The 15,800-nt window shown below is 51.2% G+C and overlaps 9 protein-coding genes across 9 annotated transcripts; 3 read left to right on the top strand and 6 right to left on the bottom strand.

Moving 5' to 3' along the window:
• Positions 1 to 172: 172 nt before the first annotated feature.
• BCR37DRAFT_348864 (mate-domain-containing protein) lies at positions 173 to 1,939 on the top strand (the record flags this gene model as incomplete). Its single annotated transcript, XM_040867877.1, has 2 exons — positions 173 to 436; positions 473 to 1,939. 2 exons carry the CDS (start codon positions 173 to 175, stop codon positions 1,937 to 1,939), a joined length of 1,731 nt encoding a protein of 576 aa, XP_040724321.1.
• Positions 1,940 to 3,386: 1,447 nt separating this feature from the next.
• On the bottom strand, positions 3,387 to 3,884 carry BCR37DRAFT_330884 (Tim17/Tim22/Tim23/Pmp24 family-domain-containing protein; the record flags this gene model as incomplete). Its single annotated transcript, XM_040866996.1, has 1 exon — positions 3,387 to 3,884. A coding segment is annotated over one exon (498 nt), but the record flags the coding sequence as incomplete, so codon positions are not given.
• Positions 3,885 to 4,182: 298 nt separating this feature from the next.
• Positions 4,183 to 6,251, bottom strand: BCR37DRAFT_70146 (uncharacterized protein). Its single transcript, XM_040872441.1, has one exon. The coding sequence runs from the start codon at positions 5,765 to 5,767 to the stop codon at positions 4,328 to 4,330; it is 1,440 nt and encodes a 479-aa protein (XP_040724319.1). The 5' UTR covers positions 5,768 to 6,251; the 3' UTR covers positions 4,183 to 4,327.
• Positions 6,252 to 6,734: 483 nt separating this feature from the next.
• Positions 6,735 to 7,322, top strand: BCR37DRAFT_388148 (uncharacterized protein; the record flags this gene model as incomplete). Its single annotated transcript, XM_040870597.1, has 1 exon — positions 6,735 to 7,322. One exon carries the CDS (start codon positions 6,735 to 6,737, stop codon positions 7,320 to 7,322), a length of 588 nt encoding a protein of 195 aa, XP_040724318.1.
• Positions 7,323 to 7,414: 92 nt separating this feature from the next.
• BCR37DRAFT_404896 (uncharacterized protein) lies at positions 7,415 to 7,997 on the bottom strand (the record flags this gene model as incomplete). The annotated part of the gene is made up of 2 exons (XM_040872067.1): positions 7,415 to 7,779; positions 7,824 to 7,997. 2 exons carry the CDS (start codon positions 7,995 to 7,997, stop codon positions 7,570 to 7,572), a joined length of 384 nt encoding a protein of 127 aa, XP_040724317.1. The 3' UTR covers positions 7,415 to 7,569.
• Positions 7,650 to 8,473, bottom strand: BCR37DRAFT_381103 (uncharacterized protein). Its single transcript, XM_040869615.1, has 2 exons — positions 7,824 to 8,473; positions 7,650 to 7,779 (listed from the first exon to the last, which is right to left on the bottom strand). Exon 1 carries the CDS (start codon positions 8,426 to 8,428, stop codon positions 8,093 to 8,095), a length of 336 nt encoding a protein of 111 aa, XP_040724316.1. The 5' UTR covers positions 8,429 to 8,473; the 3' UTR covers positions 7,650 to 7,779; positions 7,824 to 8,092.
• Positions 8,474 to 8,617: 144 nt separating this feature from the next.
• On the bottom strand, positions 8,618 to 13,338 carry BCR37DRAFT_388146 (GNAT acetyltransferase 2-domain-containing protein; the record flags this gene model as incomplete). The annotated part of the gene is made up of 3 exons (XM_040870596.1): positions 8,618 to 11,849; positions 11,901 to 11,952; positions 11,979 to 13,338. The coding sequence occupies 3 exons, from the start codon at positions 13,336 to 13,338 to the stop codon at positions 8,618 to 8,620; spliced, it is 4,644 nt and encodes a 1,547-aa protein (XP_040724315.1).
• A 297-nt stretch (positions 13,339 to 13,635) lies between these two features.
• BCR37DRAFT_332587 (nuclear transcription factor Y subunit B-3) lies at positions 13,636 to 13,902 on the top strand (the record flags this gene model as incomplete). Its single annotated transcript, XM_040867069.1, has 1 exon — positions 13,636 to 13,902. A coding segment is annotated over one exon (267 nt), but the record flags the coding sequence as incomplete, so codon positions are not given.
• A 232-nt stretch (positions 13,903 to 14,134) lies between these two features.
• Positions 14,135 to 15,781, bottom strand: BCR37DRAFT_381100 (uncharacterized protein). Its single transcript, XM_040869614.1, has one exon. It carries the CDS (start codon positions 15,587 to 15,589, stop codon positions 14,324 to 14,326), a length of 1,266 nt encoding a protein of 421 aa, XP_040724313.1. The 5' UTR covers positions 15,590 to 15,781; the 3' UTR covers positions 14,135 to 14,323.
• Between the last annotated feature and the right edge of the window lie 19 nt (positions 15,782 to 15,800).

The following is a 15,800-nucleotide window of genomic DNA, read 5'->3' as shown; positions in this document are numbered from 1 at the left end:
GCTTGCCTCACTGCCTTCCAACTAGCTCAGCTAATCTGTTGTCGCGCGCGCCTGCGACATGCATGATGGCGCATCCAAGCTAGACATTGAAGCTGCTCGTCATGATACTCCGCGTGTCAGGCGCAACTCAACAGATTCCAATGCAGAGTCCAATCACTCTCAAATCAGTGCCATGCATCTAAGCGAATCGTACTCTCGCCCAGTCTTTGTCTTGGGTTCTCGTCCGCTGTTCTTCTCTGTTGAAGAACCTCTGCCTCAAGGCTACTTGACGCGTGATGAACGTCAACAACTGGACGCTCAGGAGCAGACACTGCTTGAGAATAACGATTTGCTGCCAAACCCAGCGGCTGTGCTTGACACTGTGATGGAGATCGAAGAGCCACCCGAGCCAACTCATGATCTGGAGCCGAGCGAAACGACCTCGCTCTTGTCTCGCGTCCAGTCGCGTGTTGCCGAATCATTGGTTGAACAGCCTGGCGACTCACAATCAGTACGCGAAGTGACACGGGCAGAGCGTCGTAGACGATGGGAGGAAGCTGTCACAGGACAGCAACTCGACACGACATGGAAATACGAGGCGAAACTCCTCTATGCTACGTCTGTTCCCATGGTCGTCACCTTCATGCTGCAGTATTCACTTCAATTTGCCAGTATCTTTTCACTAGGAAGACTCGGACGCGATGAACTTGCTGCTGCGTCTTTGGCAAGCATGACGGCAGCAATCACCATGATTTCTGTCGTTCAGGGGCTTGCTACGTCACTAGATAGTCTCTGCTCCCAGAGCTTTGGCGCCAACCAACCATTTCTGCTCGGACTTCATCTACAGCGCGCCATGTTGCTTCTCTTGCTTTGTCTTGTCCCAATTGGCACTCTCTGGCTATACAGCGAACAGCTTTTTCTCCACTTTGGTCAACCTGCGGAGATTGCCATCCTCGCAGCCCAGTACCTGCAACTCTTACTCATCGGTGCACCTGCATTCGCACTGTATATTGCTCTCTCGAAGTTTGCAGCCTCCCAGGGCAACTTCTCCATCTCGACATATTCTCTGGTCTTGGCAGCGCCACTCAATGCCATTCTCAACTATGTCCTGGTTTGGCATCCTGAATTAGGTATTGGATTTGCCGGTGGACCCATAGCAATGTCCATCAGCTACTGGACCATGTTTCTCTCAATGGTCTTGTTTATTCGTTACGGCAAAGCCAGACACGCTTGGCACGGCTTCTCCAAGCAAGCATTTACCAACTGGGGCCCCATGCTACGTCTTGCTGGTCCAGGTCTTCTCATGTGCACGACTGAGTGGTTCGCATACGAATGTATGGCCTTCTCAGCATCTCTCATTGGTGTGGTACCGCTTGCAGCACAAGCTATTGGCGCTACAAGCATCAACCTGATTTATCAAGTCTCATTTGGAGCCAGCTGCTGTGTCGCCGCCAGAGTAGGTACCCTTCTCGGCGCCGGTCTTCCAAAACCTGCTCGTACCGCGACCTATGTTGGCGTGGGTGCCTCAGTGCTCATCGGTGCTACATCAGGCCTTGCCATTCTACTTCTTCGCTTCGATTGGGGCCGCCTTTTCACTGATGATGGAGGTGTCATTCGAGCAGCAGCCAAGATATTGCCACTCTGCGCATTCTTCAACGTCTTTGATTGTGTGCAAGTCCTAACATCTGGCGTTCTTCGTGGTCAAGGGCGTGTTCATATCGGTGGGTGGCTCAATCTAGCTGGTTACTATCTCGTTGCGATTCCTCTCGGCTTGCTTCTTTGTTTCACGTATGGATGGGGACTTGCTGGTTTATGGACGGGTATGTGTATTGCCATTGTCCTCATTAGTGGCGGTCAAGCTTACTACGTGCTTTCAGCAGACTGGCAACAACTTGTGGAAATGATCCAGATGCGCATCTTGGCATCGGGTGAAGCTGCGGCGCACAGGCATCTTGCATGAGTCTATGTACGAGTTGATGTTTTCATGATCCTTTATGAGTCGTATCTTGACCCTCGAGCCGTGACAGGGTTTGCATCTCCATGTACAGTCGAGGTCATTTCGATTTGGTCCCTGAGATCCTTTTCTTGAGATTCTATACGGCTCTCTCGAGGCGCCTGCAATGCGATGTACTCAAAGACCACTTCCTAGCGAAAGGGTCGACTTGAAGGGTACGAGATCAGCAGTGATGAGAGTGCTGAATTCGGTTGGCCAGCTGCGCAGCTGCGGTCACTACAGCGCTGTTGACCCCATGATTAAATATGCTGAGCTTCCAGCCCCTGATACTGGCATTGGGATCATACACACTGATGCGACTGTTTGTCACCGCCTAGCAGTAGGACATGTGTCTGGAAATGAGTAAAAGCAGCAAGCTGAAAGGTCTTTGACAAGTTTAGCACTTGCTGACGTGGCAGACATGACTTGTTGAAGAGAGACCCACCACAACCAAGACTATACCAGAATCACACATATGCACTGGTCCAAGATTGTCCTGCTGAGCATCAGCCAATGCGGTCTCAGCAGTGCCAAAACAGTAGAGGCCCTCTGTGAGATTTCGTTTCATCAAACTCATCAGGTTTCAGCAGACACACCAAATCAAGGTCGTGTGAACTGTAATAGCGAATGCAACAAATTGATCGATTCGACTCATAAGACCTTTCCAGTTGGCAATTATTGTTGGGCAGAGAAACCGACCATCACGGTCACTGGCTTGAGATTGATGAATGGGACTGCAATATTTATGAAGGGAGCATGCGAATGCACCGTCAGTCTGGTATACGAGAGCATGCCATCGCAGTCGTGCATTTTACGCAATGCCCAAAAGGACCTCATGAAAGAGTGGCAAGAGAGGAGCCCGAAGGTTAAGGATATCCCACGCGATGGTTTGGAATATCAGCCTGAACCGGGTTGCTAGGGCCTAGCACATTGGCAATCAAGTCGCGCAAAGTCGTCAGACCAAAGACACAAACAACACAAGAATCATTCAGGGACAGCGATGCCGCCCAGTGGAGATTAGGCTTTGCCAATACTTGGTCAAACAGGCTATCATAGGAGCAATTGAGCTATGTCACCTGAACTAGATCTTCTTGAGCGTATGTATGTGTATGTGTTGTTGTTGTCGCCTCGTCTTGTTCAGATGCGCACCCTATTATTGACTCAGCAGCCCATCCAATTGACCTGATAGCATACCAACGCAGTGATCTCCTTCCAGCAATGATTGAAGAATGACAAATATCTCGCAGGCTACGTGTAAATGCTGAAAGAGTCAAGATATCTGAGAGGGGAAGTGCTTGTTGTTGTTGAGCAAGCCATACCACGCTGTTCATTGAGCAACGGCGTAATCTTGTGCTGGAGCAGCAACAGCATCGCCGCCATGCACCATCGCTGCACCAGCTCGACTTGATCCAGCAATCTGCGTCTTGCCAAGACTCCAAATCAGGGCCGCAGCACCGGCCAAGCCGCCAGCGTTCAAGGCCGGCCGTAGACCTCGAGTTGACTTGAATAGAACACCTGCCACGAAGCCACTCGCAACCGCATTCATCGTATCATGCCGACCTCGCACGGCACCGATACCAGAATTGATGAGGTTGTAGAGGATGGCTACTACGCCGCCAGAATTGCCAAGGAAAGGCCCGCGCCTTGTGACACTATTGAGGACTGTATTGAGTCTGAGACGGAAGGAGTCGCTTGGTTTTGAGTTTCTCAGACCCTCGATAATGCCATAGGCGCCTCCGAGTCCCAGGCATGTGAGATAGGTGGTGCCTGTACCGTATGAAAGATCGTCTGACCAACCGCGCGACGGCAATGCAGTCTCCGAGCCGGGCAATGTGTTGAGTGCTTCATCTTCGAGCGTCAGATACTCGAGTGTGTCGTTGAGACCTGCGAGAGGATGTAGCTTGCTTGCATCGAGTGTGGAAAAATCAAACTGCGGCGTCGCTGTCGGCGTTGCGTTGAAGTCTGAGGAGGGTGGGTCAACGAGACCCGGACCAGCGCTCGATGAGCTACTGGGTTGTTGCGGCTGCGCAGAGCCGCCTGCTTTTGTGCTAAAGAGCCAGCTCATGTGGATTCAAGGAGCTTCTTCTGCTGTATACCTTCTGTGCTGCTTGACATTTTTTGGTTGGACTGGGAGGGGGACACGTGAAGCACCAGATGGACTCATTCAGGGCAAGGAGCATCCAGCAGCTTCAGCTATTCGTATCATGACCGATTGAGACCGACTCAGAGGAGCCTACCTATGGTCTCTAGTCAGAGGACGCGTCGTTGGACCGCTTTCGAACAATTCCTTCCAAGAAGACTGAATGAATGAACCCGTCTACGGTATTACTCAACTGTGAAGATCAATAAGGACTACTAGCTAAAAATGAGACCCTCAGAAAGAGTGCCAAAGGACGCAAAGGCGTAGTCCTTGAAGTAATTTGACCTCGCCTTCCAAGGCCCAGAATCAGCTGCCTTGGGCAGGATAGATCTGTTCTTTGTGACGTAGGTTGAAGACAAGTTGAAGACGCTCGAAGGTGTCAAACTTGCGGGATCCTCCACGTGAGGCGTCACTGCCTTTTGTCCACGCTCACGCATGGCTTTGAGGAGTCGTGTGACCACGAGCGCAGTACAGTCTGCGCCCAACGTCCAAGAAGCATTCGTGTAGCCGAGAACAACAGCGAGGTTCGGGCAATCTTGCAGCATCATACCACGCCACAGAAACTTCTCAGGAATTTCAAGTGGCTTATTGTCCAAGGAAATCGCAGCACCGCCTGCCATCAACAATTTGAGACCTGTTGCCGTGATGATGATGTCTGCATCCAACTTCTCGCCATTCTCCAGCGTAATGCCGTTCTTCGTGACAGTTTGAATCTTGCCAGTAACGACATTGGCTTTGCCAGAGTGCATAGACTGGAAAAAGTCACCGTCGGGGGACATGCATAGACGCTGCTCCCATGGGTTGTAAGATGGATTGAAGTGCGGGTCGTGCGGCACATTCTTTGGCAGAGCCTTGGTTGTCGCTGCACGGATAATCTTGCGGGCAGCATTAGGGAAGGTGCGGCAGAATGTGAAGAAAACATAAGGCAATATCAGGTAGCGGAAGTAGTCGTAGCCCCAACGAAGTCCACTTGGCACAAAGCGCGGCAACTCCTTCTTTGCATTGGGCAATGTCATGACATACCCGGGCGAACGCTGCAACATGGTGACGTGTTTTGCCTTCTCGGCCATATTTGGTAGGATGGTCACTGCTGTTGCGCCGCTACCGATAATCACGACCTTCTTGTTTGCATAGTCGAGGTCTTCTGGCCAGAATTGTGGGTGTACAACGGTACCGTCGAAATTCTTGATGCCCGGAATCTCAGTCTCAAGAGGCGACTTGTAGTCGTAGTAGCCAGTGCCGAGCACAAGGAAGTTGGCAGTCTGCACGGAGCGCTTGCCGTTCTTCTCCACAGAGACACTCCAGACGGACTTTTCAGAGTTCCAGTTGAGTGCCTTGACACTCGTGCCATACTGAATGCGCTTGTCAATGCCGTATTCTTCAGCCGCCTCAGTCATGTACGAGACAATCTCGTCACCCTGCGCAAAACGAGTCTTGCCACCCCAAGGCTTCCAAGGGAAACCGAAGGTAAACAAGTCGGAGTCTGAGCGCACGCCTGGGTACTTGAAGAGCGACCAGGTTCCGCCGAGTACGTCGCGCGCTTCAAGGATTGTGTAGTTGCATCCCTTGATTTCTGTTTGCAGGCGGTACCCTGCATTGATGCCGCTGATGCCAGCGCCAACGACAATCACATCGTAGTCTGAAGCGGAGGCCATGGTGAGTAGTGGGGATGGTTGTGTTGACGAGATCTGTTGAGCAGGTGAGTGAGTACTTATCAGCTCAGCAAGTCACTCGACTTCGAGTCTCAGGTTTGGCCGGCTCCGAGTGCAGTCGCCCGAGGCCTGAGGCAGTGACTCCAGTGAGAGCAGCCGCCGCCTTGTTTCAATTGGGCCGCCCACGCTTCTTGAGCGAATTAGACCGAGCGCGCACTGGCAGTCTGGCAGGGTCTGGCACTGGGCCATTGCTCGCTGCTCACTGTGGGGAATGGCCGAGGCTCACAGGACACACTCAGATGACACAGCACTGGCAATCATCACATATATCATATATGCTGCCCTGCCAATGCATCATGATACTCCTCAATACCAAAGCACGCATGAGAAGGAGCAGCGAGCTCGCTCATCAAAATGTGTTTCTCGCCTTGTCATCCTGTCACAGTATTGACGCCCGCCTCCTTCATAGTGCCACGCCACATGTGTGATGGTGCAACACAACAGGACAAAGCATTGTGTCAGGGGTAGTGCGAGTCAGGGTCTTCTGCTTACACTTGAGCATTGAAAAGCGGTCTGCCAGGTCTGCTTTTCCGCGCAGGCAGAACAGAATAGAAGGAGCCGAGTTGAAGATGAGCCGGACCAGGTCTTGCACAGAGCTTACTCCATCAGACATCGCACCAGACTGGCAAATGGTGTCCTCTCCTTAATCGACCTCTGCAGCATGTCAGATACGACACAATTTCGCAGCCACGCAGTCTCTTGCGACCACTTGTTCTCGCCTGTTTGATACGACACGACTGCAGCTGCAGACACCTACCCCTGACACGCAGTGAGAGCTCCATTCTGTCAAAATTCTGCCAGCACATCATAAAGAGGGCATCCCGCCCACTTGACTTCTACCGTGGACCACCTGTTGAAATAGACAACACAAGCGTGGGCTTGCGCTGTATCACCATTCAACAACCTCAAGATGTCCAAGGTACGAGAGCAAGCCACGTTGGCCATTGCAGTGCTGCTGTCTACTCTGATCTGCCTTCCATCGGTACTCGGCAACCCCGAAGCTCCTCTGTATGATCAAGCTTGTTGGTTGCAGCTGAGCGAAGATACATCGCCAAACGCTTGCATCTTTCGTCCCGTCTGTCTTCCCAAATACACTGTCAAATTCGAAGACCTTGCTCTGCCAACGTTCGACGGCGTATACACAAAGGACGCAATCCCTTCCAAAGATCCTGCCTCTTATCCTAAGTGCTATGGCGTCAGGCGCGATGATTTCCCGAACTGTCCAGCTGACTGGTTCACGACCGATCTCTTCGCAGAAACCCCTAGATTTGGCCAGTTTTCACGTCAACCCCAAGTGAAAGAATACAACTATGCCATCGTTTGTGAGAACGCCGATGGAAAGGATGTAGACACGCATAACAGTTATCCAGGTCCAAGTCGAGGTCCAGATGGTTTCGGCTACTGCCGTTTCGAGGTTGAACGCTCTGCAAACACATTGGCCAAGTTTAGTGGCTACTGCTATGACGCTGCACCATCAAGTCGACCGAATGAGCTCTAGTTGCAAGGGACCAGCGTCACTACATTCATCAGACCACCAGATTATCTGAAGGTTTCCTACTTAAGTTTAGCTATAGCCCAGTCTCAAGTTTACCTGCTTTCCATTCGCCGCCCATTCAGATGGGCCTTTACATGTACGCTCTCCTTCGTCTTTGTACTTTTCGCAGTGAGAAGATATCAATGCTATGATCAAGCTTACTGAGGTAGCTATTCGTATACTGGTGTATCAAGCATCCTTGTGGCACAGACTACCACCTGCCATTGCCATACTGCTGCAGCTCCTGTGGTGCAGACTGCTGAGAAGGGTCATACTGCTGCTCGCCACCGTAGTGCTGTTCATACATGTTGACTGCGTTGTTTTGAGCTTGGCGCTTAGCTTCCTCCCTGTCGATATAGTCTAGCCCTTTTGTCTCAAACAGCTTGTCGACTTCTCCTCCAGCGATACCAGCAAGCATCTCCTGAAACAAGATTAGTGTGTCTCCAAGGAACGCATCGAACATACCTTGGCAAAGGCATGAGAGACGGTCTTGCCCTCACTACGCTGCCTATCCTCAAACATCTTCATAGCCTCAAAAGAAGCTGCACCAGCAATGAGCTCATGGCTAAATTTGCCCTCATGCTCTTGCTGGCCGTAGACTTGCTGGTAGGAATCGTGGTGCTCGCCAAATCCAAACATGATGTGTCTTTTGGTGATTTGAGGGAAGTGAGAGGGTTTGTTGGATGAAGAAGAAGCTTGCTGGGCATGATCGGGGGTCTTTATAGCATGCGAAGTCACCAAGGCGTAGCATGATCCCGCTGCTCCAGATTGCCGAGCGCCAAGACTTTGAGTTTGAAGCACATCCATGCGTTGCAATTGGGCCAGGCCAGGTCATGGAGAAGGGGCCATATAGAACAAGCTAGGAAGAGGCAGTAAATGTACAATCTGTACTCTGCTAATTTGACTAGCATACACTTGCTGATTGAAAGAGGAGCGTCTTGCTGCTCTTGCATCGGCTCGCCATACAATCGAGGGCCTCGGCGCATGAAACGGCTATAATAAAGGAGACGGAATCGAGCGGTGTAGCAACAATCATGCACAGGCCACATCATTACGATGCTTATGCTCATCGTCCATGAGTGAAGCTGATGTCGGCGCCGTTCGTCGATCGAGTGTCGCTTAAAATGTCTGTTGGGCGGGCTGTCACTTCTATATAAAATTATGGGAAGTGCAGCCGACGCAACTGAAGTCGATTTCCAAGGTTGCCCTGGCTCAACTTATCTCTCAGCTAGGCGTATACATAGTACATCACATTGATCTCAATGCTTGTTCTTCCGTGCTTTTTTCGCCTTGCGGGCATCCTTCTCTTCTTGCTCCAAGACAGCAGCAGCAGCATTCTCGCCCTGCTGTCTCCGCTTGACGCTCTTGACGCCAACAGTCTTACTAGCACCTTGCTGGCCGACCTGCTTCTCTGCACCCTGCCAATCTGTATCCCCACCTTCAATTGCATACTGACTCAGATCCAGCGAATTGATGAGTTGCTGCTGTTGTTCACGTACAGCGCGTGCTGCTTTGTCTTCTGCTGCACCTTCTTCAAGATCCTCCTCCAGTGTTTGCTGAAGTGGTTGGAAAGTCTGACCCGTCTCTTCCTCGTCATCAGTCTCAAGTGCTTCTTCCCGACGAACAGGCTCAGATGGTAGAGTTGATTCAATTGCTTGTCTCTGAATTTGCGAGAGACATGTTGATAACTTCTTCAGGACCTTGACTAGCATAGCGAGGATCTGATTGTTTGGCAAATTCAATTCTTGCTCGACTTGATCCACCAATTTCCTTTGCAAGCCCAAACTGAGCAAGATGCAGCTCTGTACTCCAGACAGCTCCAAACCTTGCGATTCAAAGCGGCCTGAGAAGTAGAGTTCAGCCATCATTGGAAGCAGATCAACAATAACGTGATAGTCGAGCAAGTTGCTTGCATACGATTCGAGTCGCTTCATATCAAACGGACTCAGCATGGCATCCACCTCATCTTTCGTCAATGGACGTGCAGACTGTGTGTCTTCTTGCTGTTTTGCGGCCATGTCAGCTGATTCCATAATGGACAGCGAAGCAATGGCTGAAAAGCTCTTGAACTGATAACCCAGCAGATTCATGAATCGTTTCTTGAAGTCCTTTGCAAATGCAGATAGCCACGTAGCGTCCTCGCCAAGCACCTTGATCATAACACACGTATGCTCACCAGTCAAGTCATTGGCCGTTTGACGCAAATAAACAGGAGCGTAGCCAGCACGCTTCCAAAACTTGTGTAATTGCGAAGTCATGCCGTAAGAGACACCGAGGTAGTGTAATGTGTCTGGTCGCTTCTCTGAGAGCTTGAGCAGCAAGGGCGGCATCTTCCTTGGATCACGTACCGAGATCGAGTCAGTGGCGAGCGTCGCTTGTTCCAATTCAGCATCCGTGACGCGTGTGAGTTCAGCCTCGGTGTTTGTAGTGGTACTTTCATCCAAGCTTGTGATTTTGCCGGCATACCAATCGTCCAATAGTTGTAGCGCACGCGAGCCATAGCCCATTTTTGTGTACTCTGGGTTCGTAGCAATACGCACCACACGTGCACCCGATAGTCCAGCAAATTCGTCATCTTGAAATTGTTGCGAGACAAGCCATGGGATCAGATCGCCGCCTGCTCGTTGTCCACGTGAGAGGGTATTGAGGACAGATTCTTTTGAAATTTGTCCTTCCAAAGCGAGCTGAACAACGCAAAGCGGCTCTGGCAACCCTTTGTCGTCTTCATTGACAGGCGGCAACAACACAAACAATTGATGCGCCGGCGCATCACTCATGAGTTGTAGGTCATTGGGCGAGTTTTTGTAGTGTGAAGCGACGTAGAGCGCCATCATCTTTTGCAAGAATGCCTCCGATACTGGGTGGAAACTGAACAATGTATCGCGATTGACCACGTACAATTGGCATTGTGAAGGATGTGGGCAACCTGCATCACGCTTCTTTGGTGTAATGTTGGCATCCAGGCAAAGCAACTTGTTGAGCCAGCTCTCAATTGGATCTCCCTGCGCATATCGAATGGGTTCTTGCAGTGAAATCTCTCGCAATGTGCGGCCACTCATGGTACTCTGCTGGACTTTACCACTTCGCTCAACGACTTCTGCATCACCACCAGATTTCCGCTTGCCAGTACCAACGAAACCTCGAGACTGCTCACGAAGTTGCGAGACGAGTTTGAGCGACAGAGAGCGACCTGTACCTTCATAACCGTTGATAGTGGATGCCATAAAGACAAGGTATGGACCAATGAGTTTCTGGACAAGTGGCAAAGGAATGGCTGCCGCCTCGTCAATGACGACCAACTCGGCTTGTCCCAGCACCGCTGCGTCTTCTGGACGAATATATTGGATCGTTTGACGGTGACCGCGGAAGACGTTGACACGAACAATGGACTTGTTGAAGGCGACGTTGGTGGATTGGATAATCTCGTAATCCAGATGCTCTGCGTACTTGAGCGCGTCGAAGCCCTTGAAGACAAATTCAAACAGCGTCTTGAGATTTTCTGGCGATGGACTGGTGATGAAAATATTGGAGTAGCCATGCGCAATGGCTGAAGAAACGGCAAGACCAAGCGCAGCTGACTTTCCACGACCTCGACCAGCCGTTAGCGCAACGGTTGATTTGAGAGTCTTTTCTGCAATAGCATCGATAAAAGTGAGGACGGCTTTTGCTTGATCCAGCGTTCTTGTAGCTTCAACCAATGCACCTGCTGGTTGCGTATCTTCTAAATTCTTTTTGAGTGCTTTGAGCTCTGTGCCTTGTTTTGTTTCTTGCTCGACAACAGGAGGAAGGAGTTTGACGTGCTTGGCACCAGATACTGGAAGCACATTGAGTTCATCATCCACGACGAGCGCATGCGGATTTTGTGTGAGTGACAGAATGAATCGCTCATTGAATCGGGCTACGGCATCATCCCTCGCTTCTGTTCTGTAGCGAGAATGCACATCCATTGACATAGTATATAGCTGTTTCAAGCTCGTCATTGTTTTGAGCAGCAGGACAATGATACCGCCACCTTCGACCGTCTCAATGGTTCTTGCAAGGAGGTTTGGCGTGAGTGCTTCGAAATCCTGCAATACGCACATGCCGAATGTCTGACCGAGCACCTTTTCAGACTCTTTGTAGTAGGTATACCGGATGTTGGTGACTGCAATGAAGAGCTCGAATGGATCTTGCGCATCGTTTGGGTCACGAATGCCACGCTTGATTTCCTTTTTGATCTTCAACTCGCGCTTCTTACGATGAGAGGTGAATCCCATCAGGTCCTTCTTGTACATCCAAAGCACAGACGGCCGTGAAGCGACCTTGGACTGTGAGAGAAGCCAATGGAGGTTGACGATTTGGTCACGCCCTTTATCGCCAACAACAACGAAAATGGATCGCTTCTTTTCCTGGACGCCATTCTTGATGAGCGCCGGTATACGCGCGTCGATGGCCTTTTTCGGCATGGCAGCTGAGCGTGTGTGAGGAGCGTGCGGCTTTTGCTTGTTGTAGCTGCTCGAGGTGTATCCGAACTCACAAAAAATGCAGAAATATCACACGCACCAGGCAGCATCCAAGTTCATACAGCTTGCTGCTGCTTGCTTCTTGCTTCTTGCTCTGAGGCGTGTCCAGTCTACTGACTACCCTTGATATGACCCGTTGCACCAAGCACACCGCCGCCAATCTCGATACTAGCAAGCATCTTGACTGCCCACCACAACGTCGCCACCATCATCACCGTAAACCAAAAGAAGATTTGAAACTCAAAACTCACATCCTTCTTGTTGCATGCTGGTCCTGCCCAATCTGTGGTCTTTTGACCGGCATCGTTCTTCTTGATGGACGGTTCACAGGCGCATGCAAAACACTTGCCTTCGTTGCCACCGCGTGATAGTTTCTTGCACTTGCCATGTCCAGAACACTGCTGCGTCGCCTTCTCACAATCCTCCTGCGACGTAAAACAGCCCGATGCTGCTGCGGTTTTCAACGAACCCACAACAGATTCCTCTGCTTCATGATCACCAAATGCTTCGATGTTCTGCTGCCAGCGTTTCAACAACGTCTTGCCATTCTGTGCAACTGCGTCATGAACAGGCGGTAGCAACGATACGTACAATAACTGGTGTGGATCCAGTTCATGGATCTTACCGGCCAGTTGACGCAAAGACTGTTGCATTGCCTTGACGCCCGCAGCATAGGTTTTTGAATGAACGCCATATTTGATGAGAAGTACTTCAAGACCCACTAAATGACCTGCTGCGAATTGTCCAGAGAGTGGCGTTGGTGCGCGGGAAAGGGCATCCATGAAGGACTCCAGCGCACACATCTCTCCAATGAACCCACGATCTTCACGTACGGTGATGTCGAAGTGCTGAGCAATGTCTTGACCGAAATGCTGTGTGAAGAGTGGCAATGAAGCGCCGTGCCGGACGTGATCGTGGATATACTTGAGCGGTGGACTCAACCAAAGTCCACCACCGGCTGCATTGCGATAGACATGCTCAAGTTTGTTGTGGTGCAACATGTCTGCTTGATCGAGCAATCGTAGTAATAAATCACTGTAGGCGGATGAGCGTGGCGAGTTTGGGATTTGGTAGAGTGCTTTTTCCTCTGGGAAGATGTGCTTGGCATCCGTAATGCCAGCGATATTCAAGACAACCCCACATCGAGGACTCTGCCAAAGTCCTCCATGCTGCGCACGGTCCAATGCGCCTGCTTCATCCAATTCCACTTCCTCACTCTGTCTGAAGAGATGGTGTGTTGTCTTTCGAACGAGATGCTCAAGGACTTTGATTTGTTGGCCCAGCATGCCTAGTTTATGGTACTTGGACACACCAAAGATCTCACTAAAGACTTGACGGGACTCGGCAGGGGTCAAGCCGATGGGTGTTTCGTGATTGCCTGGGAATTTGTAGACACTGGCGGCGAGGGGTGTGGATGGGTTCGCTGCATGGATGAGGGCGATGGAGGCGGACAAGAGGGCGCTGCTTGTGAGCCACATCTTGTAAGTTGCTTGCCTCTCCTTCAATGTCCTGCTTCTGTAGTAAGTACTAGTCAGTAGTCAGTCGCTGCAGTTGTCTCTCGTCATGTTTCTCGCTTTCGGCTACAGCAACAACAACAAGCACAAGGCGACACTCACCCGGAGAGAGAGAGCGCGGGCTAGCAAGGGACATACATGGACGAGGAGAAGGAGCATCAGCACTTACAACAGGGCAGTGTAGAAGACAATGGACCAGCAGGTGCAGAGGAATTAGTCCCGTTGACGCAAAAGGAGGAAGATGTCCTCGCACCCGCCGATATCCCCATCGCCAATGTCCTGCGCATCATGAAGGCAGCACTCCCACCCAGCGCTAAGATTGCAAAAGAAGCGAAAGAGTGTGTTCAAGAATGCATCTCTGAATTCATCGCCTTCATCACCTCGGAAGCATCAGAAAAGTGTTTACAAGAGAAGCGCAAGACGGTGAATGGTGAGGACATCTTGTTTGCCATGACGAGTCTTGGGTTTGAGAATTACTCAGAGACACTCAAGATTTACCTCGCAAAGTACAGGGACAGTGTCAAACAGGCGGATCATGATCCAGAGGAGCCTGCAGACAGGGCGCGGCACGCAAGTGTCTCCTACAATGAAGCAGGGGAGGCACAGCCTAAACCAAAGAGAAGCCACAAGAAGCGCAAAGTAGCGCCGGTGACGGAGACAAATGAAGCCATTGCATTGCAGCAGGGGCAAGCGGCGGTGCCCTCGCAAGCACTAGACCCGAGTCTAGCAGAACACAACACGACTTGGTGATCTGTTCTCTGATGACCTTTTCAGATTCTTGTATCTAATTTAACAGCGCTTGTATCATTGCGCAGTATACTCTTGATGATATTGAAGCAGGCCGTTGCATTGCATTACAAAAGAACTGAGCATAAAGAGATTGAAGACCTTCCAAGAGAGGCCAAGGATACGAAGAGGAAGCGCAAAAGACAGGGCTTTCATCAAGTTTTCAGCGTTGAGCGGCATGCACACTCGCCAAATGCGACGGATCAAAGCCACGACCGCCACCTGCGGCAGTCTCATGCGTGACATCTCTTGACCGTGGGCGACTTTGCAAATGCGTCATCTCACTGCCTTGCTCCAAATCACCCTGTCGACGCCTGCGACTTCCACCTGACCGCGCAGCAGTCGGATCAGACGTCGCAGCTGTTGATCTCCATCGTGGCATCCTAAAGGTGCTTAGACTGTGCAACATACCCAACACACCCGCATGAGATTGTGCATCCTCCATCGCAGCATCTTCACCTGCAACAGGTAATTTACGTACCCAAAAGTCCTTTTTGCACAGTGGGCAAATAGCACGACGCGTGGTGAGCCATTGATCCACACACGCCGCATGGAATGCATGACCGCATGTCAAGCCACGGATGTCATCGTCGTCTTCGAGGGTATCGATGCAGATGGCGCAGGTATCACCAGAGACGATATCAGCCGCTGCGATCCCTGCAGCTGCAGAAGGTGCATGAGTAGAAGAAGGACCTGCAGCGCCAGCGCCAGCAATGGTAGCAGGTGTTGATGAGGCAGCATCTGCAATGTCGGCTTCTCCAGCAATATCAACAGACTCTTCTGTTTTATCTGACTTGCCAGTCATGATGGCCCGTGCTTGCTGTGACGAACCCACTTCGTAGATTGTATCACCTGCATATGTCTCTCCCCGCGCCAGACTCTTCCTTCTTGCTTGTTGTTGCGCTTCAAGGTCTTGTTCGACCACGCCCGTGGCCAGCTCACCCGCACCCGCATCCGGCGCCACTTCCTCCGTCGTGAGGGTTGCCTTCTCCTCTTGCATCTCTTGCCTGACAACCTGCGCCGTCTCTGCATCAACGGCCTGCATGCCTCCCTCCGTACTCAACCCAGCCTTCTCCCGACTCGCGCGCCACGCTTTATAGCTTTGTAATGGAAATTGCGCATTCACCTCTTCCATGGTCATGAGTTTCTTCTCCTTACGTCGACGTCCTGAACGCTGCTGTGCACTGGCTGCTGCGATTTCAGCATTCATTTGAGACATGGTGATGCCGCGTCGTCGTGCAGATTGATAGCGGAAACAGTACTTGACACCAATAATGATCCATAAGTTTGTGAAGAGGACACCGAAGCCGAGAGCGACGAAGAAGAGGAGGGGCGATTGGGAGTTATTGTTGGAGCGGGTGGACTGTGTCGGGGTTGGGCTGGCGGTGGGTTGCATGGAGGGTGTGACGGTGGAGGTTGCGAGCGACATGATGGAGGGCGCGCGCTCTCTCTTCTTATTGGGGGCCGTCCGCTGGCTCCTGGTGCGCCGTGTATTGCTTGCCTGGCTGGGTTGTCTGTGTGAAACAGTTGCAATATGGGGAGTAGAGGAGCTGTGTCGCTGGTGGTGGTGCCAGGTGCTAGATTTGCTGGTTGCTGCTGGAGGAGAAAGGGTGAGGTAAGCAGCACGTGTCTGTACTATA

Source organism: Protomyces lactucae-debilis, assembly GCF_002105105.1.
Source record: "Protomyces lactucae-debilis strain 12-1054 chromosome Unknown BCR37scaffold_13, whole genome shotgun sequence".
Taxonomy (NCBI): domain Eukaryota; kingdom Fungi; phylum Ascomycota; class Taphrinomycetes; order Taphrinales; family Protomycetaceae; genus Protomyces; species Protomyces lactucae-debilis.
The sequence above is the reverse complement of the archived record's forward strand: the minus strand, read 5'-3'. Positions and strand labels throughout refer to the sequence as shown.